Source organism: Camelus ferus, chromosome 2 (genome assembly GCF_009834535.1).
Source record: "Camelus ferus isolate YT-003-E chromosome 2, BCGSAC_Cfer_1.0, whole genome shotgun sequence".
Classification (NCBI taxonomy): domain Eukaryota; kingdom Metazoa; phylum Chordata; class Mammalia; order Artiodactyla; family Camelidae; genus Camelus; species Camelus ferus.
In genome coordinates this window covers 99739569-99766451 of record NC_045697.1, presented here as the reverse complement: position 1 = coordinate 99766451, position 26883 = coordinate 99739569, and the positions used below count along the sequence as shown (strand labels likewise).

General features: G+C 33.3%; 1 protein-coding gene across 2 annotated transcripts in view; it reads left to right on the top strand.

Annotated features, from left to right (window-relative positions):
• Positions 1-21262, top strand: part of CLGN (calmegin) — a 40837-nt gene extending 19575 nt beyond the window's left edge. The window contains exons 7-16 of one of the 2 annotated variants that reach the window (XM_032463897.1): positions 526-607; positions 2066-2258; positions 5248-5437; positions 13664-13777; positions 13900-14050; positions 15341-15556; positions 16646-16771; positions 16978-17137; positions 18170-18270; positions 20075-21262. In XM_032463897.1, coding sequence (XP_032319788.1) covers positions 526-607; positions 2066-2258; positions 5248-5437; positions 13664-13777; positions 13900-14050; positions 15341-15556; positions 16646-16771; positions 16978-17137; positions 18170-18270; positions 20075-20155 — 1414 coding nt within the window. In that variant the 3' untranslated portion in view covers positions 20156-21262. The remainder of the gene's footprint in view (positions 1-525; positions 608-2065; positions 2259-5247; positions 5438-13663; positions 13778-13899; positions 14051-15340; positions 15557-16645; positions 16772-16977; positions 17138-18169; positions 18271-20074) is intronic. The other variant, XM_032463892.1, reaches the window with a different exon arrangement.
• Positions 21263-26883: the final 5621 nt, after the last annotated feature.

Below are 26883 nucleotides of genomic sequence, written 5' to 3'. Positions count from 1 at the left end.
GACTAAGATTATGAAATCTCTTTGCTGGTGGTATTTAATGTACAACTTACTTAACATGGTTTAGGTATAGCTGAACTAAAAGACAAATTAATAGTGAACTGGATATCTAAGATCATTAGCAATTTCTTAGAAATCTATATTGTAGCTATGATCCCCATACTCTTTGTTTTGTAGTTTATAAAGAATATGTATAGTGCATACCTTATTTCAATTTGAAGTTTCTTGTTAACAGTTTAGTCAGAGTAGCTATTCTTAATTCAGCAGTTTTGATAAAAAAAATTATTTTCACAAATTGGTTGGCTTTTCTATAGCTGATTATAATCATTCTATTTTTAATATGTCAAGGATGTGCATAGAAAAGGCATTTCTTGCTTATTCCCTATAGGTTGTGGATATTCTTTGTATGAGCTTTCTGGTAATGTAAAGTGTTTATGTTTAAATGAATTAAAAGTAATACATTAGATTTTGAAGAACAATTAGTATTTTTTATTTATCAGCAGTATGATTCTTTTTCCCTTCATTTAGATATGAAGTAAATTTTCAAGATGGTATTGATTGTGGAGGTGCATACATTAAACTCCTAGCAGACACTGATGGTTTGAATCTGGTATGATATTTTAATGTTTAAGAAAACATTGTTAAAGTTAATAAGTATTTTTAAGGAGTAATTGACACAACTGAAATTTTCATTTTCAAATGAAGTAAAAAATAACTTTGAAAATTTTAATTCAACATGAGTTTATATAGCTTTTACAGTGTGCTTTCAAGTTTCGTACACAGCTGTTACTTGATAGCCATCAGTTTTGTAATCTTTGGCGACATAAAAAAAAAGTTTGCCATGTCTAAATAAAAAATAACATGGTGCTTACAAATGTCACTGAAAGATCAGCTTACAGTTATTTTCTTTACAAAATAATGTCATAAGTTTGTTCAGAGGAGTAAGATAATGGAGCAAAGCAGTAAAAACAAAATGACCAAAGAACCAAATAAAAAAGTTCAGGAGTTGGCAGTCTGCAAAAATTAACTAAGTTAAAAATGTTTTCATAGTGAAGCAGGTTATATTAGGACCATTTGAAGTTTGGAGACATTTCTTATAGCATCTTCCTACAGGAGGCTGTGTCAGGGTTTCCGCGTATAACAAAAGTAAGATAAATGAGACAAGACATTAATGAGATATTTGTCAGAACACGTGGCTATGAAGCAGATTAAAGGATTCATGTATTATTATTAGGATCCGGTAAAGGGGAGGCCATTTGTAGTATATGGTGAAGCTCTAGGTATTGTAAGGTGATGATCACTGAAGCTACAATGACAATGGTAAGGTCAAATGCCAAGTCTTTTTCTGAGCACTTTATCTGATTAACTCAGTTAATCCTCACAGAAACCTTATAAGGTACATACTATTATTATCTCCACCAGAGGTGATAAAACAGAGCTACAGGGAAGTTAAGAAATTTTTCTCAGAGCCGCATACAGCTGATTTAAAGGCAATGGTAGGATTTGACTACCAAATATCTGACTTCAGATCTCCTGCTCTTAACCAATAGGCCATGCCAAATGAAGAGAAATTAGTAGTAAAACAGGGAGCATGTCTCTGTATCTGTTTTTGAGTCTGAATCTCTTCTTCACTCTGTGCTAAGGAGTGCCATTTTCTGGTGTCTTACTGATTAATAGTAATGGATAAGTAAGCATTGTAGTCTTAAGGTTAGAGTATGCTTTTCTCTGTCCTTAATTTTCTTAATAAAATATTAATAATGTAGATCTAAGTAAAGTAATTAAAGCTTACTATGATGTTGCTAGGGTGGTTCCAGCTTCTCTCCTACGTCTTCAGGATGGGAGTAGTGTGTCTGTTTTTAAAAAAATCTATTTTGAAATAGTTTGTCATATTTGACAAGTAGAAAAATTTGTCAGGTTTCCACATCCTTTACTGTCAACTGTGTCAACTAATTTTTTAGTAAATTAGCATTTAATACATTTTTATACACTCTACCCAATAAGATAGAATAGGGAAATTCACTAAATATTCTAATTCTGGACTAATCCCAACACTCATCTCTCTTTGAAGGAAAACTTCTATGATAAAACATCCTATACCATTATGTTTGGACCAGATAAATGTGGAGAAGATTATAAACTTCATTTTATCTTCAGACATAAACATCCCAAAACTGGAGTTTTTGAAGAGAAGCATGCCAAACCTCCAGATGTAGACCTTAAGAAGTTCTTTACAGACAGGAAGACTCATCTTTATACCCTTGGTATACCCTTTTAATTAATTAATTCAGAATATTTGCTGACTACCAGTGTTTTCATGGCAAGTGCTTTGGGAGAAACAAACATGGATCCTTTTGTTATGGAGCTTATCTTTTTAAGAAGATGAGACACACATACTTATAGCTCAGGTAGAAAGTAAAATGCAGTGTGAGATGAGGTATAGCTAAGAGCTCAAAAGCAATATTACTTCCAGTTTGGAAACTTGGAGAAAACCTAGTGAAGGAGACTATATTTGGCCTAGTCTTGAAGTGTAGATACAATGTGAAAGACAGGAAGGGAAAGGGATATTTTAGACACCCTGACATTAGTGGTGCTGAAAGAATAGAATACTGGAGAATAAGGTTAAAGAGGAAAGAAGCCCCTAATGTTAGACTTTGTTTACAGGCAGTTGTGGTCATTTTTGGCTCCTCCCTTGGTTGTGGCACATTTCTAAACTTTGACAGGGAAAGCATTGAGCAACCGTCTATTAACATACTTAGCTTTGCTTACATAACTAGGAGTTTGCGTAGATGTTGATGGGGAGAAACATTATATGGGATTGTTTCTCCTTTTCCCAAGAACATATGGTTATAGAGCTTTGGTCTGCTCATGATTACTTAAAATCACAGCATGTCAGAACCTAACAGGACAAATCCATCCAAGACAAAGATATTTCAATTTTCTTTCCAAAGACTGCAGTCACAGAAACATTTATTTTGTCTGCCAAGGCAGGGACCAATTTTAATGTCATCATTGATATCAAAGACCTTTTTCTGAAATAGCAAAATAGTACCGGACATTTTGGGGAACATTATAAACTGTAGAAATATAGAGATAATAATAATTAGAACAGAACAAATGAATTTTAATTAGACTTTGTTCAGGCCTGTTCAAAAGCAATTTGGTAATGTATATCAAAAGCTATAAGAAGTTTATGTCCTTTGATACCACAGTTCCACTTTCAGGAATTTATCCAAAGAGAATAATCCAGAAGAAAGAAAATTACCTGTGTATAAAAATATACTATACATTGGAAGCAACCCAAGCATTACAATAGGGGTTTTCTATACAATACAAAATGATAGCTATGAAAATGTTTAGCAACAGGAAAGAAATGCTTATAATATTAAGATGGAGAAACAAAATAAAATTCAAATTGGAGGCACATAATGATGACCACTAGACAAGTTATGCAAGCAAATAGAAAAAGACTAGAAAAAAACTAATTTTTATCAGTCACCTGATAGGTACTGTGCTCTATGCACTTTACTTAGAACCATTATATGAGGTGAGCAGTTTCTATTTTGCCTTAAGGTTAAGTAACTTGCTCTAAGAAACAAACATAATTGGTAGGACTGGAATTGAAGTTCAAGTCTGACTTCTAAACATTTGCTTTCTTACTGTACACAAAAACTTTACTGTATTAGGATTATTGAATGACTTTTTTCTTTTTAAAAAAACTTTCTGCAATAGTATTATATTTTTATAATATTATTCTGTAGTTGTTCTAAGAACCTTACAGGGTATCTTAGAAGACTTTGTAATCCAATGCCTTTAATTGTAGATTCATTTAAAATATTTAATAGTTTTCTAAATGGAAATTTTTTTTTGGCTGAAGATTTTGGACAAGGATGCCTTTTCACATGTGCATAATTGTTGTGTGCTTTATTTGTTTTATTGTAACTTTAAAAAATTTCATTTGCAAAATTTATTCAGAAAATATTCTTTTCAGGATTTCTCTTGAGAAATACCTTTTTTTTTTTAATTAGGAAGGATCTAGTACTTTTTTGCATTTAAGATCTTACTGTTAGTTCTACTTTAGTCTTAACTTTTTTCCTTTGTATAGTAATATAGTTTTATAATGTCAGCTGTAATAGAAGAGAAAATAGTGGAGAAAAAATAAAAGGGAGAAAATACCAAGTGTTCATTTACATTATTTGATTTTGTATATAACTGGCAGTATTTAATTTTGATATAAATAATTTGGTATTTAAAATTATTGTGACTGCAACCTCTGGAGATTGTTATTCTTCAGAACTATTTTTTTTAAGAAAGTGGTAGCCACTTACCTAGTTAAGTCAGAATGAGTCTGACATTTATTGACAACTCCTACTTCCTTAACTTACTGAAAGCACATGATAGGCAGCTGTTTCATCTATTGTTCTTTCCAAAGGTAGAAATTATACTGACTCCCCACCCCATGTTTACAGAAGGGAGAGAGAACTTTTATTTTGTCATTACAATGATAAGGGAGTGTTTTATAAAACTTCTGGCTTAGGGACTTTTAGAGCTAGAATTTACCTCAAAGCAAACATACTAAAGTCTGAGCTTGAATATTTTCAATCATCCTTAAGATATTTGACACTACAGTGTATGAATCATTGAATTTGAAATGCCAGTGAGCTTTATAGATTTCTAGGAAGTAATAAGAATATTAAGGAAGTAATAAGTATATGTTAAATTCCTGATTTTGGTGCCTAGATTGGGGTTATGAAGGAGAATGTCCTTGTTTATAGGAATTATATGTACATTAAAACATTCAGGGATAATATGGATGAGGTTAGTAATTTACTGTCAAGAAATTCAAGAAAGAATAGTTCTTTATAGTATACTTGCAACTTAGAAAGTTTGAGATTGTTTCCAAAAAATTATTTTAAAATATTGAAAAAGATTGGGTTGTATTCAGTAACCATAAAAGAGTTAAGCTGACTGGTCATGTGAGTCCTAAACTGAGGTATTGAGTATTTTTTATTTGAGAAGTAATGAAGCATTTTATTAAATTATTATTATTATTACTTAAAACTTCACATTTGATTTTAGAAAGCATTATATCTAGTGATTTCAGCACATTTTGACTTAATACATTGATAATTTCTCTATTCTGGTTACAAGAAAATTTTACCCATGAAGTTTAAGGTAGTTTGATTATTTAGAAGATTATCTTTAAAATGCCTATCAATATGATAAGGGTAATATGTTTAAATTGGTCTTTAGTGATAAATCCAGATGACACATTTGAAGTATTAATTGATCAGACAGTTGTAAACAAAGGAAGCCTGTTAGAGGATGTGGTTCCTCCTATCAATCCTCCCAAAGAAATTGAAGATCCCAGTGATAAGAAACCTGATGACTGGGATGAAAGAGTGAAAATCCCTGATCCTTCTGCTGTCAAACCAGAAGATTGGTAAGCAGAAAATTTAGTAGCAAAACATTATTCTGCATTAAGTAATGAAATGTAACATATAAGTAAAATTTACAACCATGGAACTTATTCTTTCAAACATCAAAACTACTTATTTTGACTATTTGGGGTGTAATACTTCTCTAAAATGGATTTTGTACTTCCCTGCTTTTTAATTGTCTTAATTTTCTTTTAAATCAGTATTTTAGTTTTGTTGCCTTCAGTAAAGTATTTTTATTTTGTATGTTTTCAGTGTTGTGGGGGAAAAATTCCATGAATCTACAACGCCAGTACTTTAATTCCTAGTTTGATCTTTATCATGTCTGTATGTGCATACTTAAACACAGTTGCAGTCTTTTCAGTTATTGATTAGCTGGATTACAATAGCAATATCCTCTCAGCATCTTTTAAAACTCTGTAGGAGTCACTCATACCAGCTTGCTTACTCATACATTTTTCACTAGCTCAGTACTTGTGTGCTTTCCATTCTACAGGATTATGAATATTTTCCTTAAAATAAATGTATTCAGTTCCTGAGTTCCCATAGTTTAAGTTCAGATGATTGGAATTACCTTTGTATATCTCCATTTACTGAGGTATTCTTTGTCCTTCAAATATGTTTTGTAATTTCTCCATAAAGACCTTGTTACCTGTATTCCTAAGAACCTTTTTATTTTAACCTGCTGATTGGGTAACTCTTAATTATGGTTTTGCTAAGTAGGTTATCTGTCTTTACATATTTAACCCACCCCTATTAGTTACCTAATGCGGTGTAACAAATTACCAAAAACTTAGCAGCTGAAGACAACAAATAAGAACTCAGTTCCTGAGAGGCAGGAATCTGGGAGTGGCTAGCTCACTTGTTCTAGCTCAGGCTCTCCTGAGGTTACAGTCACGCTGCCGTAAGAGCTGCGTGCCTCGGAAGGTTTGACTTGGGTGGCTGGAGGATCCGCTTCCCACTGGCTTTTGTGGCTGTTGTCAAGAAATTTCAATTCCCTGCCACCTGGATCTCTTCTTAGGTCTGCTCATGACAAGGCAGATGGCTCCCCCAGAAGGACTTACCCAAGAGGGAGAGAGAGAGCACAACCACAGAAATTGCATGGCCTTTTATAACCTATTTAGAAGTGACATGCCATCACTTCAGCTGTGTTCTGTTTGTCACACAGACCAACCCTGGTACAGTTGGGAGGGGACTAAACAAAAGTATATGTGCTAAGTATGAGTAAAAAATGTTATGTGTGGGTTCTGACCGGCAGAAGTCCCACCAAGACGGAATGAATTGCTGGAGACTCTGGAAAGTCAAGAGAGCTAGAGGGACTCAGGGACCAACTCCACAAGCCTCTCAAATGCTCTCACATTTATTGTGTACAATCAAAGGAAAAATCACTAACAGTTGTGTGATGGAATGCAGGAATTTAGGGAAAGACAGGATGGGATAAAGATTGTAGAATCCACAATGAGTACAAAGGCTTAATTTATCTTCAGGGAAGTCATGGGGAGAGGGGAACAAGATACATTCTTTAGATATGTGAATTACAAAGCAGACCACCAGACCAGCCAGTTCCTTGTTTTGGGGATAACAGACGATTTAAACAGCAAGCATGCCCAGCATTTATAGCTGAGGGCCTGGGCCTTTGCTTTCCTAAGGGCAGAGTGCTATCTAAAACCTCAACTATACACACAAGGCATCATTGTCTCTACTTTTTAAGGCCAGGAGACAGGAGTGTGGAGGCATAGGTGCCTGCTAGTAAAGCAGTTACTAAGCACATTTGTTCTTCTTAAGGTGACAAGCGGCTGGAGTCTGTTACAATTTGTTAACCCAACCATGGGCTCCCACGGTGTTATGTTCTTAGTTAGCTAAGAGGGTTTTTTTTGTGTGTGTCTGTGTGTGATTGGGTGTTGGATTTTGTAAATAGCTTTTTTTGCATTTTGAGATAACCGTTGGGTTTTCTCCTTTATTTTCTTGGTGTAGTGGATGGACTACACTGATTTTCTAATGTTGGACTAACCTTGCAATCCACTTGGTCAACAAGTATTGTCCTTTTTATATTTGCTAAGTTCTGATTGCATGTTTTTTCTGTCAGATTTATTGAAGTATAATTTTTGTACAGTTAAATCCATCTATTTTAGATATACAGTTCTGTGAATTTTGACAGATATGTACAGTGATGTAACTACTACTACAATCATGATATAGAATATTTCCATCAGTCCAAAAAGGTCTCTCATATCCTTTTGTCATCAATTCCCTCCTTCCACCCTCATCTGGAAACTACTGATGTGATTTCTGTCCCTTATAGCTTTGCCTTTTCAAAAATACCGTATAAAATGGAATCTTACGGTATAGCTTTTGTTTTTGCTTTCTTTCACTCAGAATAATGCTTTCTGAGATTTATCCATTTTTATTTTGCTTGTGTCAGCAATTAGTTTTGTTTTATTGCTGAGTGGTGTTCCATTGTAGGAATGTATCATAATTTGTTTATCCATTCACATGTTGATGGAAGTTTTAGTTGTTTCCAGTTTGGGGCAATTATGAATAGAGCTGTTACAAACATTTGTGGACAAGGCTTATGGGGACATAATTTTTCCTTTTTCTTAGGTAAATGCCTAGGAGTGCGATTGTATAGTAAGTGTGTTTAAATTTATAAGAAACTGCCAAACCTTACCAAAGGGCTGAATGATTTTGCATTCCTACCGTTATATCAGTTCCACATGTTATACAGTAACAGCATTATCTGTTTTTTTAATTGGGATATAATTGACATAGAACATTGTATTAGTTTATTGTGTAATGTAATGATTTGATATATGTAGTTATTGCAAAATGATCACTACCATAAATTTAGTTAACATCCATCACTTCACATAGTTACAGGTTTTTTCTTGTGATAAGAACTTGCAAGGTCCACCCTTTTAGCAACTTTCAAATATGCAGTACAGTATTGTGAACTGCAGTCACCATGCTGTGCGTTATATCCCCTGGACTTACTTACCTTATAACCGGAAGTTTGTACCTTTTGACCTTTTGGTATTATCTGTTTCTGTTTTTCTTTGGCTATTCTAAAAGGTTTATAATGGTATCTAGTTGTAGTTTTGATTTGCATTTTCCTAATGACTAATCACTAATTTCCTTGATTTTCATTTACTTGCCACTCATATCACTTTCTTTGGAGAAATGTCTTTTCAATTTTTTTGGCCCATGTTTTAATTGGGTTATTTTTTATATTGAGTTATGAATGTTATTCTAGATACAGGTATTGTATTAGTTATCAAATTTGTGTAACAAATTACCCCAAAATTTAGCGGCTTAAAACCACATTTATTATCTCAAAGTTTCCGTGATTCAGCATTCTGAGTGCAGCTTGGCTGAGTCTTCTGGCTCTGGGTCTCTTAGGCTTCAATTAAGATGTCAGCTGGGACTGTAGTCATCTAAGGGCTCAAGTGGGAATGGATCCATTTTCAACCTCACTCAAGTGGGTGCTGGTAAGATTCAGTCTCACAAGAAACTGAATTGTTGTTGGACTGAGGGCCTCAATTCTTTGCTAGATGTTGGTCAGAGTCATCCCTTGGTTCCTTGCAATCTAGCCCTCTCCATGGAGTATCTCACAATATGGTAGCTGTCTTCAAAGGAAGCAAAGGGAGGGGAAGGGAGGGAGAAGAGAGTGCGAAGAAGATAGAAGTGACAATCTATACTGGATCAACACTGTCCTCCCAAAATCCATGCCTACCCATACCTGTAATTGTGACTTTATTGGGAATTAGGATTTTTGCAGATGTAATCAAGTTAAGATGACGTAAGACTGGATTAGGGTAGGCCCTAAATCCAAAATAACTAGTGTCCTTTTAAGAAGAGGGAAATTTGGACACAAACATATAGGAAGAACACCATGTGACAGCTGAGGCAGAAATTGCAGTGATGCATCTACAAGCTAGGGAATGCCAAAGGTTGTCAGCAGCCACCAGAAGTAAAGAAGCAGCAAGGAAAGATCCTGCCCTAAAACTTTTAGAGAGAGCCTGTCCCTGCCAAAAACTTTGATTTCTGATTTCTAGTCTCCAGAATTGTGAGATAATAAAATTCTGTCATTTTAGATCACCCATATTGTGGTATTTTGTCACAGCAGCCAAGGGAAACTAATATATAATCTTTTATAACTTACTCTTGAAAGTAACATCCCATTACTAATTTCTGTTCATTAAATAGCAAGTTATTAGGTCACACTCACTCTTAAGGAGAGGGGATTACACGTGGGCGCATGGGTACCAGGAAGCAGGATCATTGGAAACCATTTCAGAAGCTGCTTACCTCAGTCCAAGATGACTACAGTACTGGCCAGTGCCTTGATTGCAACCTGCCAGAGTCCCTGAGCAGAGGACCCAGAGCTGGTAACCAGATTTTGCAATACAGAAACTGCGATAGTAAATGTTACTTTTTAAGCCCCTAAGTTTTGGAGTGATTTGTTATGCAGCAATAGTCAGTAAATACAGATACGCAGTATGCAGGTACTTCATCTCGCTCTGTTACTTGTCTTAATTTTCTTAATAGAGGAAGTTTTAAATTTTTATGAAGTCTAGTTTGTCAGTGTTTGTCTTTGATGTTTTATGCTTTTATGCATCTTACTAAGAAGTCTTCCTAAATGTGACAAAGATTTTTTTTTTGTTTTCTAGAGAAATAATTTTGACTAAAGCTCTGTTCTGAGTTGTTATATGTAGTGTGAGGTATAAATCAAGATTAATTTTAAAAATATGAATGTCTAATTGTTCCAACATCTCTTATTATCTATTTAATGTCTGTGATTGTCTGTATTGATGTCTTTCATTTCTGATGTGGTAGTGTTTTTTCTTGAATTGCTTAGCTAAAGGTTTATCAATTTTATTGATCTTTTTGGAGAACCCCTCTATTGGCCTTTTTGTGTTTCATTATTTCCTTCTTCTTCTTACTGTGGACTTAATTTACTTCTGTTTTCTGCCTTATTAAGGTGGTAAATCATTTCTGATTGAAGCAGCTGTAAATTTTCTCTAAGCATTGCTTTAACTATACTATATAAATATATGTTATTTATGAGAACATTGAGTTCATACTGTTTTCCAATTTCCTTAGTGATTTCCTCTTTGATTCATGTATTTTTAAATATATTGCTTTGTCAGTTATTTATGGATTTTCCAGATACGATTTTCATTTTGACTCCCAATATAATTCTGTTGTGGTCAGAAAACATTCACAAATGTCAGTTACATCAGATTGCTTGAAAAGCTTTTATATTCTTAATGATTTTCAGTCTATTCTCTTACTGAGAGAAGAGAATTAAAATCCTCAACTATGTGGATTTGTCTTTATCTCCTTTGAGTTCTGTTAGTTTTTGTTTCATGTGTTTTGAAGATCTATTACTGGATCAATTCAAAGTATTTCATGACCTCTTGAAGACTGACCTTTTTATTACTATAAAATATCCTTCTGTTACAAACTCTCATACTGCTCTGTCTTGAAGTCTACTTGGTCTCATATTAAATCAGCACTCTCATTTTCTTTTAAACCTTGTTTCCATTGAACAGTATTTTGCATTGTTTACCAGTAACCTATATATATGCCTTTATTTTTCAAGTGATTTTCTTGTAGGCAACTGCATTTGGGTCTTGCTTTTTAATTGGAGTGTTTTAAACCATCTGCATTTAATGTACTTACTGATATGGTTGGTTGTAAACCTACCATCTCATTACTTGTTTTTTGTTTGTCCTATATATTCTGTGGTCTTCTATAAATTTTTTTCCTTTTTTTATATTGAGTTATTTTATTTTATTTGAGTCTTCTATTTTTTCTTCTCTATTGGTTTATTGGCTTTTCTTCTGTGGTTTGTTATTTTAGTGGTTGCTCTTGGGTTTACAATATACATCTTAAACTTATTTCAATCTACTCTCAAATCATTATGCCACTTTATGTCTATGTTAATAGTATGAGTCTTATGTTTTCTCCCTTCCATCCTTTGTGCTGTTATCATGCACAGTAAATATATATGAAGACCACACATATTTATTCTTCAGTATCTTTTAATCTGAAAGTTATGAGGGGAAAAGTCCTTTTATTTACCCACATATGTATCATTTCTGGTACTCTCCTTTTGTGTAGGTAGAAATTCCTATCTGTTATTTTCTTTCTGCCTGATAAACTTGTCTTAACATATTGTAGTGCATGTCTGCTGTCATTGCATTCTCTCAACTTATTTTTCTGAAAATTTCTTTATTTTGCCTTCATTTCTGAAGGATTTTTCACCATGGGAAATAGATTGATAGTTATTTTGCAATAGCCAATCCTTGTCACGAGGCTCACACTGATTCCGATGAGAAGTCATTTGTTATTCTCATCCGTATTCTCCTTTACCTGATATGTCATTTTATCTCTTTGGTTTTAAGATTTATTTTTATTATTACTAGTTTCACCAGTTTGATTTTGTTGTGCCTTGGTGTCATTTTGTGTGTGTGTGTGTTTGTCTTGCTTTGGGTTCTTTTAGTTTTTTGGAATATGGTTTTATAGTTTGTATTGATGGGTAATATTTGACCATTATTTCATTAAATATTTATATAAGCCTCCCCATCCCTTTTTTGGACGCACCTTAAATGTATGTTAGGCTGCTTAACATTTGTGCTGCAAGTCACTGAGGTTGTATTTATTTTTTAAACCAGTTTTTCTCTGTGCTTATTTTGGGAAGTGTCTGTTTGTATTTCTTCAAATTTTTCTTGTTTGTAAACATTGGGATTACCACCTATTCAGAACATAGACTGTTGCTCCTGGATAACCAGAAGTGTTAACTTGTTAACTCTTGTAGATGAAGAGGGGTAATGATTAGCAATGAAAATGTCTTTGCCTTCAGGAAAATAATATAATATGAAAGTAACTTGTGCTAGGAATAATAATACTTTTTTTAAAAATTAATAAACCACTTATTAATGCAGCATTTCCATGAATTCATACTATCAGAAAAGGTAGGATGCAGTCCCTCCATATGGGCTTTCTAACATTGCTTCGTATTTGTTTGCCCATAAAGGGTAAGGCTGGGAAATAAGTTTGTCCTTGAATGAGAGAAACTGCATAACAACCTCAGTCTGGTTGGTGATATGTGTCAGAATTTATTTTCTGAAGTGCTGAAAGAAATGTGCCTTTAAATTTTAAACTCTACTTACTTTGAGCCCTCAGAGACTTTAAGATAACATTGATATCAGGCAAATACAAGTCTTTATATATAAAGAGTTGATTATTTCAGTTTGTTACTCAGTCTTTACATATAGAGTTGATTATTTCAGTTTGGTATTCAACTTTTGTTTGGAACATCATGATGTAAATTGTTGTTTAAAATTTCCGCTTTTCTATAAAGATGAAAATTATATTAGTAATTCCATTTTGTACTTACTATGACTATGTTTATATACTTCAGAATTTACTAAGTATTATTTTTAAATGAAAATATGAAAAATTACTAGAATTAAATATGGAGAGTTTTTAAAAAATAACTTTGGAGTAGGGAAGACCTTTCCAAATATGACAAAATTGAAGAACCACAAAGAAAAATATTAATACATTCCAAATACATGAAAATACGTTTTTTTATATAGCAAAAAACCCCACCATAAACTACATAAAAAATACATGAGAAACTCGAAAAAAAATTTCGATTCATGTAGCTGACCACTAATTTCTTACTGATTTCTAATATATTCCAGGATATTAATTATAGCATTATTTGTAATAGTAAGATTTTAAACACTAAATGTCCTCAAGAATAGATACATTAAATAAATTATGGTATATTCACAAAATAGAAAACTATGCAACTGTTAAGAAGAATGAAGTAGATTTATATTTTTATAAAATAGAGTGCCTAGATCAGTGTTGACACGTAGTAGGCATCCCATGTATGTTTGTTGAAGATTGAGTTTTTAAATAAACGAAAGCAAGATCTAACATACTCTGTATAGAATGCTATCATTTATGTAAATTGTATAAATCATTTTTGTAAAAAAAAATATACATACACATAAGTGCTTGTATGAATAGAGCATAACAGGAAATTTATACAAAAAAGTGTATAGCAGAAGATTTAGGTAGATGAGAGATGGTGGAGGTAGTAGGCACAAAGACAGAAGGGTCAGAAATATGTTTTGGTACCTTCTGAATTTTGTAATGTGCATTTTTAAACAGTTCAAATAATTAATAATTAGCATGGAATATTGTATTTATAGGGATGAAAGTGAACCTGCCCAAATAGAAGATTCAAGTGTTGTTAAACCTGATGGCTGGCTTGATGATGAACCAAAATTTATTCCAGATCCTAATGCTGAAAAACCTGAGGATTGGTAAGCATTCTTCATATTCAAATGTCAATTTCATGTTTCTTACTTGCTTTTTTGTTCCTAGTTTACATGACTGACAGGAGAGACTTGAGGTTACTATATTTGCTTTGTTCTAATATCCTAAGGAATGAAGACATGGATGGAGAATGGGAAGCACCTCGTATTTCTAATCCAGCCTGTCGGATTGGGTGTGGTGAGTGGCACCCTCCCATGATAGATAACCCAAAATACAAAGGAATATGGAGACCTCCAATGATAGATAACCCAAACTACCAGGTAGTAACCACTTGTTCCAATCCCACAGTAAAGTTTAAAATGTTGTGCTATTTGTATTACATGTCTAGTTATTGGTAATGTTATATTAACTTTTAGGAATTTGATTTGTAATAGTGTGCCTTAGCTATCTTAAGACATCAAAGAAAAGAGACTTCAATTAATTTATATTTAAAAAGTAAAAGTAAAAAAAAAAGTAAAGCATTCTTTATTTAATTTTCTGGTGGAATAAAATGAAGAACTAAAGATCAGTCACTTTATACTATATTTTTCCCTAGTAATCAACTGATGATCACTTTGGAATCAATTTTATTTTAGAATTAAATATAAGAAATGAGTTCTGATCAAGAGAACTCATATTATACATTTTAGTAATTAAAATCTGTGCTTAATGTGCTCCTTACTTTCTGGTGTTATTAAAATTGTTTTTTTCCTAATATAAATGAGATATTTCTTCAGTATACCTAGTTTTGGGGGTAGAAATCCTTACATTATCCATTTAACCCTGTAGATTTATCTAATTAGTCATTGACATTTTCTAACATTTATTTTATATGTACAGTTGTATATTCTAATGGCTCATTGTAGTTCTTCTTCATAGCATTTATCACAAAATGCTTATTTTAGTAACTTTTTTGTTTAACATCTGTCTCTGTCTTTAGACTTTAAACACCATAATGCAGGGACCATGTTTGCCTTGATTATCACTGTATTCTAGCATCTGGCATAGTGCTTAGCACAGAATAGATATATATGATGGCAGAATGAATCAGTGAGTGATCCTATCGTCCAGTTTGATTTGGTTAAATTTAATCACGTAAGATCTAATGGAACTTATGTGTTAAATAATTGTTTTGAGATTCAACTATGATTGACTATTGATGCCTATCATGGATATATGTTAAAAGGCACAGTTCCATATAGTGATCTCTCTGGTTTGAACAGTTTTAATGACATCTTGCCTTCAATATCTTTACTAAATGTGAAAAAAAATTATCTGAAATAGTGTCACTTGTGAAATTTCTGAAGCTTCTGTGTGTGTTGGATTTTCACTCTGCCTCTTTTTTTTCCCCCAGAGTTTAAAGTCAGTGTTATTCATAGGGAACATCATGTACAGGATAGGAAGAAACAAGATTTTACTTCCAGTGAATTCGTAATAAATTAATTATGAGTTTAAGTTTTCTTTTTTCCCAGTTAGTGTTGCTAATTTCATTCAACAGCAGCTCTTCTTGAGGAACATTTATAATGAAATTATTTTATTTGAAAATATCTTTAAATTATTTTTTCTTCCAGGGTGTCTGGAGTCCTCGAAAAATTCCTAATCCAGATTATTTTGAAGATGATCATCCATTTCTTCTGACTTCTTTCTGTGCTCTTGGTTTAGAGCTTTGGTCTATGACCTCTGATATCTACTTTGATAATTTTATTATCTGTTCAGAAAAGGAAGTAGCAGATCGCTGGGCTGCAGATGGTTGGGGAGTGAAAATAATGGCAGAAAATGCTAATGAGGTATAGTATTCACCGTATAATAACAATAGGACTTGGTCCTGGTTATAGGTTATACAAATGGCCTTAAAGGTAAATAAATGTGCAATAATTACTAAATGCTAAAGAAACATATTTAAATAAATTTATGTAGGCAGAATATTTAGCTTTACCAAATTATGATATAACTTCATTATAAACTAGGTAATGAATGTAAGTCTTTGTTTCATTTATTAAAATATGATAGCATAATGGGATTTAATGCCTTTTGGTGTTTATAGAAATGAGACTCCTTAGTATCTTTGTCACCTTGTCAATTCAAGGCCTAAGTGAGAACAGTAACCTAAATATTCCTTATTCATTTTAACTACTTTTCACTTAGAGGAGTGCAGAAACTTTTTAAATTTAATATTATTTAATTATGCTCTAGTTTCAAATTTTAACACTACCTAGAAAAGATTAAGCTAAATATTTCTACACAATGCACCTTGGAGAATATAACTTTAAAACTCATTACTATAAAGAAAAATTCATACCTTATATTTGGTTTCTTTGGATATTAGCAAAAACCATCAAAAGAGTAAGTAAAGGTAAGGGAATTCTAATTTAACTAAAAGATTTAATGATTTTAGTTTTATTTTAATAAGAGAAACAGTTTCCTTCCTGAAGGTTGTGTACAAAATTTGTTAACAAGAAAATGAAAACACAGTAATTCTCAGGTTGATTTTTTTAAAGTAAGTCCTTTAAAGTGCAGAATGAGTTATCAGAGAGTTGTATAGTTCTAAATGAACCAGATAAAACATCCATAAAGAGTAGTTCTATTGTGAACCTTACCAAAAAAGAGAATTGTCCTAATTCTTGCTGGTAGGTTAGCAATATCCACCTATGTAGTATAACATACCTCCTACTATAAAGTGTCAAGCAGTGATGCATGCAAATAATTAAAGATTGTTTAAAATTTATGAAGTATAAGACAGGAAAATATTTTTAGCTTACAAATTCATGACTGCTTAATATAAAACATCTAGGTGAAATTCTTGTTTTTGTAAGTTGTATTTCTGATTGAAGGTTTATAAAATCTGAATTGCATTTTTGTGCTTGTTTCTTCTTTAGCCTACCGTGTTTAAACAGTTGATGGCAGCTACTGAAGATCGCCCATGGCTTTGGCTCATTTATCTTGTGACAGCAGGGCTTCCAGTGGCATTAATTACTTTATTTTGTTGGCCAAGAAAAGTAAAGGTAAAGAAAATGAATTTCCTTCAACATTAAAAAAAAAAATGTCTTAGTGTTTAGGAGTTCTGTGAATAGAGCAGGTAGTTCTTAAAAGTAATAAATTGCCTGTAAGCTTTTACTGATAGTTCACTGTATATGGTATCAGTTATTGCAAAAACTTTTTTAGTAGTGCTTTGCTTTTAGTAAGAATAGCTTGTGTTAAATTGCCATAGAAAAAATATGAAGATGCGGAGTTCAAAAAAACTGACATATGTAAACAACAAACAAAGGGAGCACTAGAGCAAGAAGTGAAGGAAGAGAAAGCAGCCCTGGAGAAACCAGTAGACTTGGAAGAGGAAAAAAAGGAAAGTGATGGTGAAATTCTTGAAAAAGGTAAGATGATGATGGTGATTTATAATGGCTACCCTGGGCAAAGCTCATTAAAAATAGTAGATTGTCTGGTAAACCCTAGTCGTCACACTTGTTTATTGTCATATTTATACCATCGGAATCCCCAAGAATGCGTGACTATGGCAAAGAGGATCCTTGCCTGGATTGGTCCTGAGCAGGCATCCTACATATGATTTTTGTCTTCTAAGGAGAAAGAATTGTAAAAATTATTCAGTTGCTTCAGAGCCTAGCAACTATGAATCTCATATGACATAGCTTTTTGCAAAGATTTTTCTTGCCTCCAAGAATGTAGTTTAGGTGGGAGGTGCAGACTAGACCATGGCTTCTGTAGAGGAGTGATCAGTTTAAGGAAGGTGATTGCAACAGAGTCCACACCAAGTCTTCCAACTGCTGTTGTTTATCAGATAGTTTATCATATTGAACAAATAGTACTGTCTTTTGAAAGGATTGCTGAATCATGTCTGCTTCCCATCTTCTATTAAATTCCAGAAGATGTTAAAACTGAAGAACTGAGGCTTTTTGGTGACTCCATTGAGACCTCCTTATACACATTTAGGTAGCAGTAAAACTATTGATGTTTGCTAGATATCACAAGCCAAGTTCCAGATTCAGCCCTTTAAAACTTAAATTATATCTTGAGCACTATTTTTAACTCAATAGTTGATGAAACAATTGACTTAGAAAAAATACTGATTCACAACACACACATACATATTTACATATATATGTGTATACATATACACATACACATACGTATATATATTCTTTGGTTTTCATTCTGCATACAGATTGAATGCCTTAAAAATTTCTAAATCTGTCCCTTTCCTCAGATATGATTTGTTTATAAAATGTGGTTAAATAGTGAGTATTTGTATTTCATTTAAAAACATTTCTAATGGAAATTGCTTTTAAATATTGGAATTTAAATGCATCCCCTGACTTTTATGTAATACTTTTCAGTAGCAAAATGCTAATTCATCAAGTCTTTGCCTTTAATAAAAATCTGTGTTCTAGAAGAGGAAGGTGAACCTGAGGAAAAGAGTGACGAAGAAATTGAAATCATAGAAGGACGAGAAGAAGGTAATAAATCAAATAAGTCTGGATCAGAGGATGAGGTAAGCCACTCTTTAACAGAAAATAAACTAGTTTTCTATGTATGATTGTTAATCCATAAAAAATTATTTCAATAAAAGCAGCAATCTGGTTTGTGACGAATTTTTTGCTGTATTTCTCCCAGCTTTCTTTAGAGTGCCCATATTGTTTTAAAATGTATCAATAAGGAAAGCATGAAAATACTATGTTATATCATCTTAATGCCTGATGAAACAGTGTAAAGTAAGTTTACACTATAGTTTACAAAATATAAAGAGATCTGTGTCTGTGAAAAAATTATGATTATCATTAAAGTGTTGTGTTGAAAGGTATAATAAGCAGACCATCTGAATTTTTAAGGTAATTCTGTTTATTACAAGACAATTTTATTTATAACCATTGTGAAAACATTCTCATTGTCTCAGTAACTTACTTTCAAAAGATTTCATTCATTGGGTAGTTGAGTACTATCTACCTGATAATGGTGTTTTTCTCAAATCTTTAGTAAACTAGTTTTCCCATTAACTTGGTATGTCTGCCCCTTTTTCCATTCTGAGGTATAGTAGGACTTTCTACAGTGCCTCTTTTTTAAGTTGGATATTATGGAATCAGAAACTATTCAGGATATAATTCAGAACCAGAGCTTCCTTTTTTTTACCCAGAATATACCCACAAAAGCCCATTTTCTCTACCCTTCTAGCCCTGTAAGTACTTTATAATCTTACTCTCAGAAGTCACCATCCTCACCACTCTCATAGCTTAGAGTTAGGTAGGGTAAAGATACCCTGGCTTGATGCATGTGATAAAATAAATTTTCTATTTTGTCTGTTTGAAGAAATCTCCCAAATAAACTTGTTTTATTATTATTGTTCAATTGTTTTCTAAAGTTTATGCAGTACATATACCTGGTTACTGGTTCTAAGTGCCTTGTGAGATATTTAAATGTGTTTTGTGGATCATTATCTAGTATGAATATCTTTATTTAGAGGGAGTTGGGTGAAGATAATTTTTTCCAGAACAGAGTTTTAAATAGTCATTGTTTCCTGCTGTCACTGTCTTAATAATAATACTTGGAATCATTCATTGAATGTATACTCTAGTTATATTTTGCTTTATAAAATATTTTGTGTATCTTTAAAAATGTCTTAATTCCATCATTTAGTCTTATGTTTTTTAGTCTTTTAGTCTTACATGCTTGTTAGTGACCTAAAATAAATCCATTTTTATATAATATATAATTATAACTATCTTGTATAATACCTTCATTATTTAATTTTGTTACACAAGTTTTTAATTTATGTCAAAATGATTATTCAAGAAAGATAAGAATTAAAGGAAAGAAAAACCCCAAACCATAAATTTGATGTTCCCTTTTCTTCTCTCCTAATTTTTCTCAAAGCACTACATGCCAGAAATTCTGAAAAAGTCCCGGTAAAACCAGCTCAGCAATTTATTACTTACAGAAACATTGTAATGTATAGTTAACGCTTAATATCCCACAATGAAAATATCATGTAACCTTTAATTAACTGTGAGATTAGATTAAGTTCTAAATCATAAAATCATGAATTGAGTTGTTAGCATTATTCCTTGTCAGATGCATATTTGACAAGCAGAGTTACTCTAAAAATGTAATAAAACCCAAAGATGAACAAATTGAAACATATCAATGTATATACACATTTTTGATCAGTTATTAAGCAAAGGAACATAAAGATAAAGCATGTGATTATTTGAACATATATTTTAGATAGTAAGAAATACATTATTTACTACTATTAGTTGCCTACTGTATGGAAATGGACATTTTCATAATTTTTTTCCTAGATGAAAGAAGCAGATGAGAGCACAGGATCTGGAGATGGGCCAGTCAAGTCAGTACGCAAAAGAAGAGTACGAAAGGAGTAAAGTATATTTAAGTATTTTTCATTCCTAAAAGAGAGAGTTGGCATTCTAAAGTTGGTGTGCCAGAACTGAACTTGAATCAATCTGCACATCCTGTTTCTTCTATCTAGCAATGTTATTCTTTCAGACATTTGTTTTAGTCTTCTTTTTCAGGAAAGAAAAAAAAAACACTTTGAAGTTACCTGGTCTTTGAATTTAGAATAAAAGAAAGGTGCATGTTACATATCAGATTTTAAGAGATTAATATCATTAGAAGTTACACAGTTTTAATAGTTTGGAGAGATTAGTTTCTACAGAGCAAAATAATATGCAGCAGCTTCACCGCTGTTAGAAGAGTCAGTTATTGGAAATTCCTCTTAAATGGCTATACTATAATATGACTGGTAGTTCTATAAATAAATGACAGTTTGTTCTGTTGTACAGGGCTAAATGCAATAAAGTTCCTGTATGGTTGTTTGATTCTATCAACAATTCAAAGTGTTTGTATGTGACCCACATTTACCTAGTTTGTGTCAAATTATAGTTATGGTCCATTGTTCACTTAAATTATAGAATTCTTTAAAGAGGTGCTTTGTTGACAAACAGGTCAACAAAACAAATGTCTATATGTCATTCATAGAATCACTGGTTAATAGTGCAGCGTATTTACATTTGAATACAAAGAAAAGAGGTTTATCAAAGTGAAATGGTGTACAAATTTTTTTTCAAACTTTTATAGTTGTTTTATGCCAGAATGGCTTACCCTATTCACAAGATTGCTTATGCCTACATTGCTCTTGAAAATAAAATTTAAATATTTTCTCATCTTTAAATGATACCCTCTTTAATAGGTAGATTATTATTGGAGAGTCTTTATTTTCTTTGATTAAAGAGATTCTAATGGCTGATAAATGTCGATCATCATGCTTTGTATTTTTATCTTTTTTCCTGACAAATTCAAATCTGTTTTCAGTCTGTTGTCTCATCTAGCTTCAAAACCGCCTCTACGGTAGATAACAACTATGTCGTTCCTCTTTTTAAAGTACAGTTGACCCTTGAAAGCACAGGTGTGAACTGTGTAGGTCCGGTTATACATTGATTTTTTTCTTCCCAATAAACTCTAAGGTTCTATATGATGTTTGGTTGAATCCTCCAATGCAGAATCTGCAAATATGGGTGGTCAACTATGGGACTTGAGCGTCCGTGGATTTTAGTATCTGCCACGGGCCCTGGAACCAATCCCCCATGGATACCAAGGGAAGACTGTAGTTACCAAAAGCCACAGAACTACATTATAGTGGAGCTGTATTGTTCCATTTAACATATACTAAGAGTTTTTCATGTTTGGGTGACAGACGCTTTGGAAGGTGATGTAAATCTTTGAGACCATGGAACTACTTCACTACTGTCTAGAGAAGTCTATACTAGTTGGGTAATGTTTCGGATTCCTTCATAGACATACAACTGCATCCTTGGGCCCCTTCCCATCCAGCCCCCTTCCCAGTAGTACATTTTAGAGCTTATGTATAAGGAAAATGAGTCTCTAGCTTCTCCTCTGACTAAAGGAAGCCAAATATAGCCAGTATAGTCACTATTCACTCTATTTCAGGGAGTGAATTGAAAATGAAAATAAGTGCTTTATTCCATTGCTGTGTTCTGAACTTTCCATAAATTAGTGATGGAAAATCTTAATACACAGTTAACCATACTTTGTATTTAATACTAACTGAACTTAATACATCTTGCAAGGATTCCCTTTCTTACTCTGCATTTGGAATGTCGAAGTGAACTAGACATTGAGTAATTCTAGATGAGAATGTTTCTGAAAGTAAACTACTACTTCATGGGGTAAATCCGTTCTTATTTTTATGGAAACCTCCTTTCCTGGTAAGTGTCTTGTAAGTGATCTTTTTTTAAAGATTTATTAAAGCTCTTTTTTACTTTCTTGGTTGCAGATTCATTTTAACTTTAACATTTGGTTAAACTCCATGAGCCTGCAGTGGTAAAATCTGAGCAACCGGTTTTGCCAGTTCACTGCTCCTACCTGTGGATGTCCCCTCTGTGGATGCACCATGGCTGAAAAGTTTAACCCGAACTTAAACTTTATAAATATGTGTACTAGGTCCATGTAGTAGACAAAGCATTGTCTTCCTTAATAACAGGATGGCTTTTTCCTTTTACCACCCTAATCTGACTTTATTAAGATGATTTAAGTTCTATCCTTTTCTCTAAAAAAGGAGAAAATGAATGTATTTTGCTCTTTATTTTAGTTGGCTTTTCTAGAGGCTTTTTAATTTGACCAAGCAAAGTAGCTTCCTTTTTCTTGAACATTTTTTTAAGGTAGCCTTGCTTTCATTGGTCATTCTTTAGAAAGATACATATTACAAGAACTAAGAGCCAGTCTACATTTCCAAGAGACAGAGGATGAAATTGCTTATTACATGTTTAAATTAACTATTAGCAATGAATTTAATGTACCTTAGCAGTTCAGAATACTACTTTAGAAAATTAATAGTTTTCATTGAAAACTATTATGAATAGTTTAAAATATTAATATATTACACTCTAGGCATCTATGAAGTTTATTCATTCTCTTTTCAACTGTGGCTATGTTTTAACTTCAGCAGGATTTAGAGATGAAATATCACATGGCTGATACCAGATAACTATTTAAATCTCATGTAAAGAATTTATTTAAACATAATAATGGCATTTCTACATTAATTTTAATAATCTCTTCCCAAATTATAGCTCTTATTCCCTTAGTATGACAGCTGTGAGGAGTTTAGGAAATAAAATTACCCCTAATCTGACAGGTCAGATGAAGTAGGTTGATGGAAGAGAAAATGTATTTTTGAATGCATTTGGAGTTTGCAGCGATCCAAATGCATGGAAGAGCAATGGTAATTTTAGGGAAAATGAAGAACAGGATAATTTTTAAAATTATCGTTTAACACCTAACAAAGTATCTTACCATTTATTTTGTGTTTGTTAAATAAATAGAATTTTACTTTCTTTGTAAAATTTGGAAGTAATTTCAAGTTTTAATTACTTAAACATTTGATAAGCCATCTATAGATAATACAGAAAATTTAAAACAAGGTAAATACATTATACAAGTGATTACTATATATTACTTTAGCTTCTGTCATCACTCCTCAACACCCCCTTCAATATATGGTAAATTAGGTCCTAAGGCCAATGTAAAGACCTTGTTATAGAAAATGTCCTTATATACAATTCATCTCTATGATTTAAGTGAAATAAACTGTAGCTTTTTGGGGGGGTAGATTAGCTAAGAGGTAGTTAACTCACTCTTCCAATTTTGACCTTTCATGTAATCACATTCTCTATTCTTTAGTGATTTACAAATTGTCTTAACAGCTAAAGTAATCTCAGGTCTTTGTTGGTAATTTTGATTATATCAGCATTAAAGAAATACAACAACCATTAGAAGTTGTTAACTCAAGATAGGAAAAAACAAAATTATTGGGGAAAGTAAAGAAAGACTCCATTCTAAAGAATTAAGATCAATTTTGCTTTGTTTTGGACCATAAAATTCTAGAATATGTAATTCACCTTTCATCTTTCTTTTGGAAAAGGGACTAGATCAGAGGGAAGAGTAATGGACAAGGATATAAATGTGGTATCATGAATTGGTTGGAACTGCATGCTTAGATGATTTTGGTTGCTTTTCTGCAAATTTTCTTGTTACGTGAACAATTCCAAATTCCAAAAATCTCTGAAAATCGAAAGTTTTTTCATGTTTGACATCAAAACTCATTTGGCAGCCAAACCTGACCTCCCTGATAGGCTATATATAGTGTATTTATCACACTTAGTACTAAATTAATATATTTTGCTACAAAAATGTTAATGTATTTGATTACAGGTGTTGCCCAAACTGTATTGGTGTTTGAGTCATAATACTTTATGAAATCTGAAAAATTCCAAATTCTGAAACATCTGACCCCAAGAGTTCCAGATAAGGGATTGTGAGCTTTATTAACTTGCTATAAGTAAAGTCCAAAGTGACTATAGAGGACAGATTTTGGATGGAATGCTAATGTATGTATTGAGGGAAGTTCTACAGGTAGACCCTGAGGAAAAGGAGTATGGTGATTTTCCCTGCCAATTATCATTCCACCAGCATTTGGAACTAGGAAGTATTTAAAGAAAAATTTATTCTGACATTGGTTAAAACAGTAAGAAAGACTATTCAGGGATGTTGCAATAGGGGGCAAGAATATTGCAACAGGGGAGAGAGATGGGGCGCACCTCCAAATACAGTGAAGACAGCTGGGAATTTTTAGTTATTGTGCAGAGTTGGGGCAGGGAGGTGGATAGAAAATTACTAAGAGGAGACATCAGGGGTAGGGAGATGCTTGCTATGCTGATTTAACAGGATTCTTGCTCAAGACAGGCAGGGTGATCAGATTCTGAGGGTGGGGGATTTCTCTAAACTGACTCAGCAGGATTTTTACTAAAACTGGACTAAGCAGGCTGAAGACAGGGCCTAAGATGAGCTCTAGTCAGAAAGAGGACTCAGAAGAACATGGCTAAAGTTTGGTTGAGGAGTCTTTATCAGAAGCTACGCACAGTCCCTGTGCATACTGTTTACCGCCTGTATTTCTATTATAGAAATTGATATCCTGAAGGACATTGCTGTAATGAAAACAAAATGTGTAGCGCTGGTTTACCATTCATATAACAAGCAAGTGGGGCATGTATTTCGGGTAACATTTTGTCACCTTCTGATTTAACAGCTGTAGGGGTAGCAGCTGGAAAAGCCAGAATGTGAAATAAACTGGCTGTTCCCTTATGCTTTTTAGCAAGGTATCACAAGAAGGAGCTTTCCAGTTTCCAAGCAGAGATGGAAGGAAATAGAGAAAGATCATTATATTAGCTACCTCACATGATTAGAAAAGCTAATTGTTTCTGTACCCTGAAAGCAGAAAAAAATTCAAAATGGTTTTATTTTTGAGGTATGGGAGGTGGAAGGGGAAGCCCAGTTAAAACTTTTCTGCCAAGTGTTAAGCCAAAAAAAAGAACCCAGCCCTGCAGTGATACTTGGGTGTTGCATTCCCAGTGCAGTCTTATTTTCAGTTGACTTCAAAGTAGCCTTTATTAGAGGGGCAGAAACCTATGAGGAAGGAAAAGGAAAAAGCATACCTTGAGAATTTGTTCTAGAAAAGAGCTTGATTGTGGTTCCTAGCATATGCAACTGAAGCATATAGACAGCAAGGCTGTTTTTGAGGGAATTGTACTGCCAAAGAAACGTGAGCTTGGCCTTCCAATGATGGGCACCAAAATCACATCAGCAAGAAGTGGACTGTTTCTGCAACTCCCATAATAAATGGAACACTCCCAAACTTTAGAGTTACAGGAGGGTCGGGGTGTGGGTAAATAAGGAATAACTTTCCAGACAGGGGAAGCCATGGAGAGCAATAAGGGAAGTCCTTTGCCAGAGATTAGAATCAGGGTCAAATCAAGGAACTTTATCCACTATCATGGGACAGAATCTTCACAGGGTCTCTCTCCTAGTATTCCACAATTGCTTTGAATTGATGTTTCCCTTTATTCCATATTCCAAATTGAGAGTTGTTATTTGGGTATCCTATCCCCACTACACCATTACAAATGGGCAGAGCAAATAGTCTGTCACTAGTTTAGTGGTTGTCAGACTACTAGAAGCCACATCTACAACTGACAGACCTTGATAGAGACCCTGGATTTTGAGCTGAATCAGTAACTGGAAAAGGAGAGGTTAAGTATGTTCTGTATATGGGAAAAAGGTTGGGCAAAGATACTTAACAGCAAGAGAAGGGGGCTGTGGCTGATGCTTCTAGGTACCACCAATATCCATTTCCACAGTAAATTTATAGCTGGAATATGGCTTCCAGCTAGGAACGACATTTCTCAGCAATTCTTGCATCTAGGTGTAACTAAATCCCGACCCACTGGAATGTGAGAAGACATATGAGCCATTTCCAGGCAGGCCCAGCCCATAAAACCCTGCATATATGCACCATGCACTTTTTCTGCAAATTATAATGGTGATAATTAGTGACTTGGAAGCCATGTTTGAAAATGGCAGGGCCATCCTTAGCTCACAAAGCCTACTGGTTTACCGTGCTTACCTCAGAACCATTAGTTGGATGAGAAACATTAAAAAAATTTTTTAATTGAAGTATAGTCAATTTACAATGTTGTGTTAATTTCTGGTATATAGCATAGTGATTCATTTATACTTACATATACATAGAGATTCCTTTCCATATTTTTTCATTATAGGCCATTGCAAGATACTGAATATAGTTCCCTGTGCTATACAGTAGGATCTTGTTTATCTACTTTATATATGGTAGTATCTCCAAATCCAGAACTTCCAGTTTATCCCTCCCCACCCCCTTTCTCCCCTGGTAGCCGTAGCTTGTTTTCTATGTCTGTGAGTCTGTATTCTATATTATTTTATGTTTTTTTATCTCTGTGTCTCATTGCAAGAGCTTAGCCTAACTTAAAAAATGCAACCACCATTACTTTGGCAATCTTGGATCCTTTGAATTCTTTGCTTTTATTTTTTGAATTAATATATAATATCCTATATTTGTTTTAATAAAAAATAGTATTCCCTTAAACATCTAGCAACTGGTACTTAAAAATAAGATACGTTACTTATCTTGTGGCTTTGAACAACCCTGAATACACCACTGCAGCCAGTTACTTTGGCAACTATATCAAAACACACACAA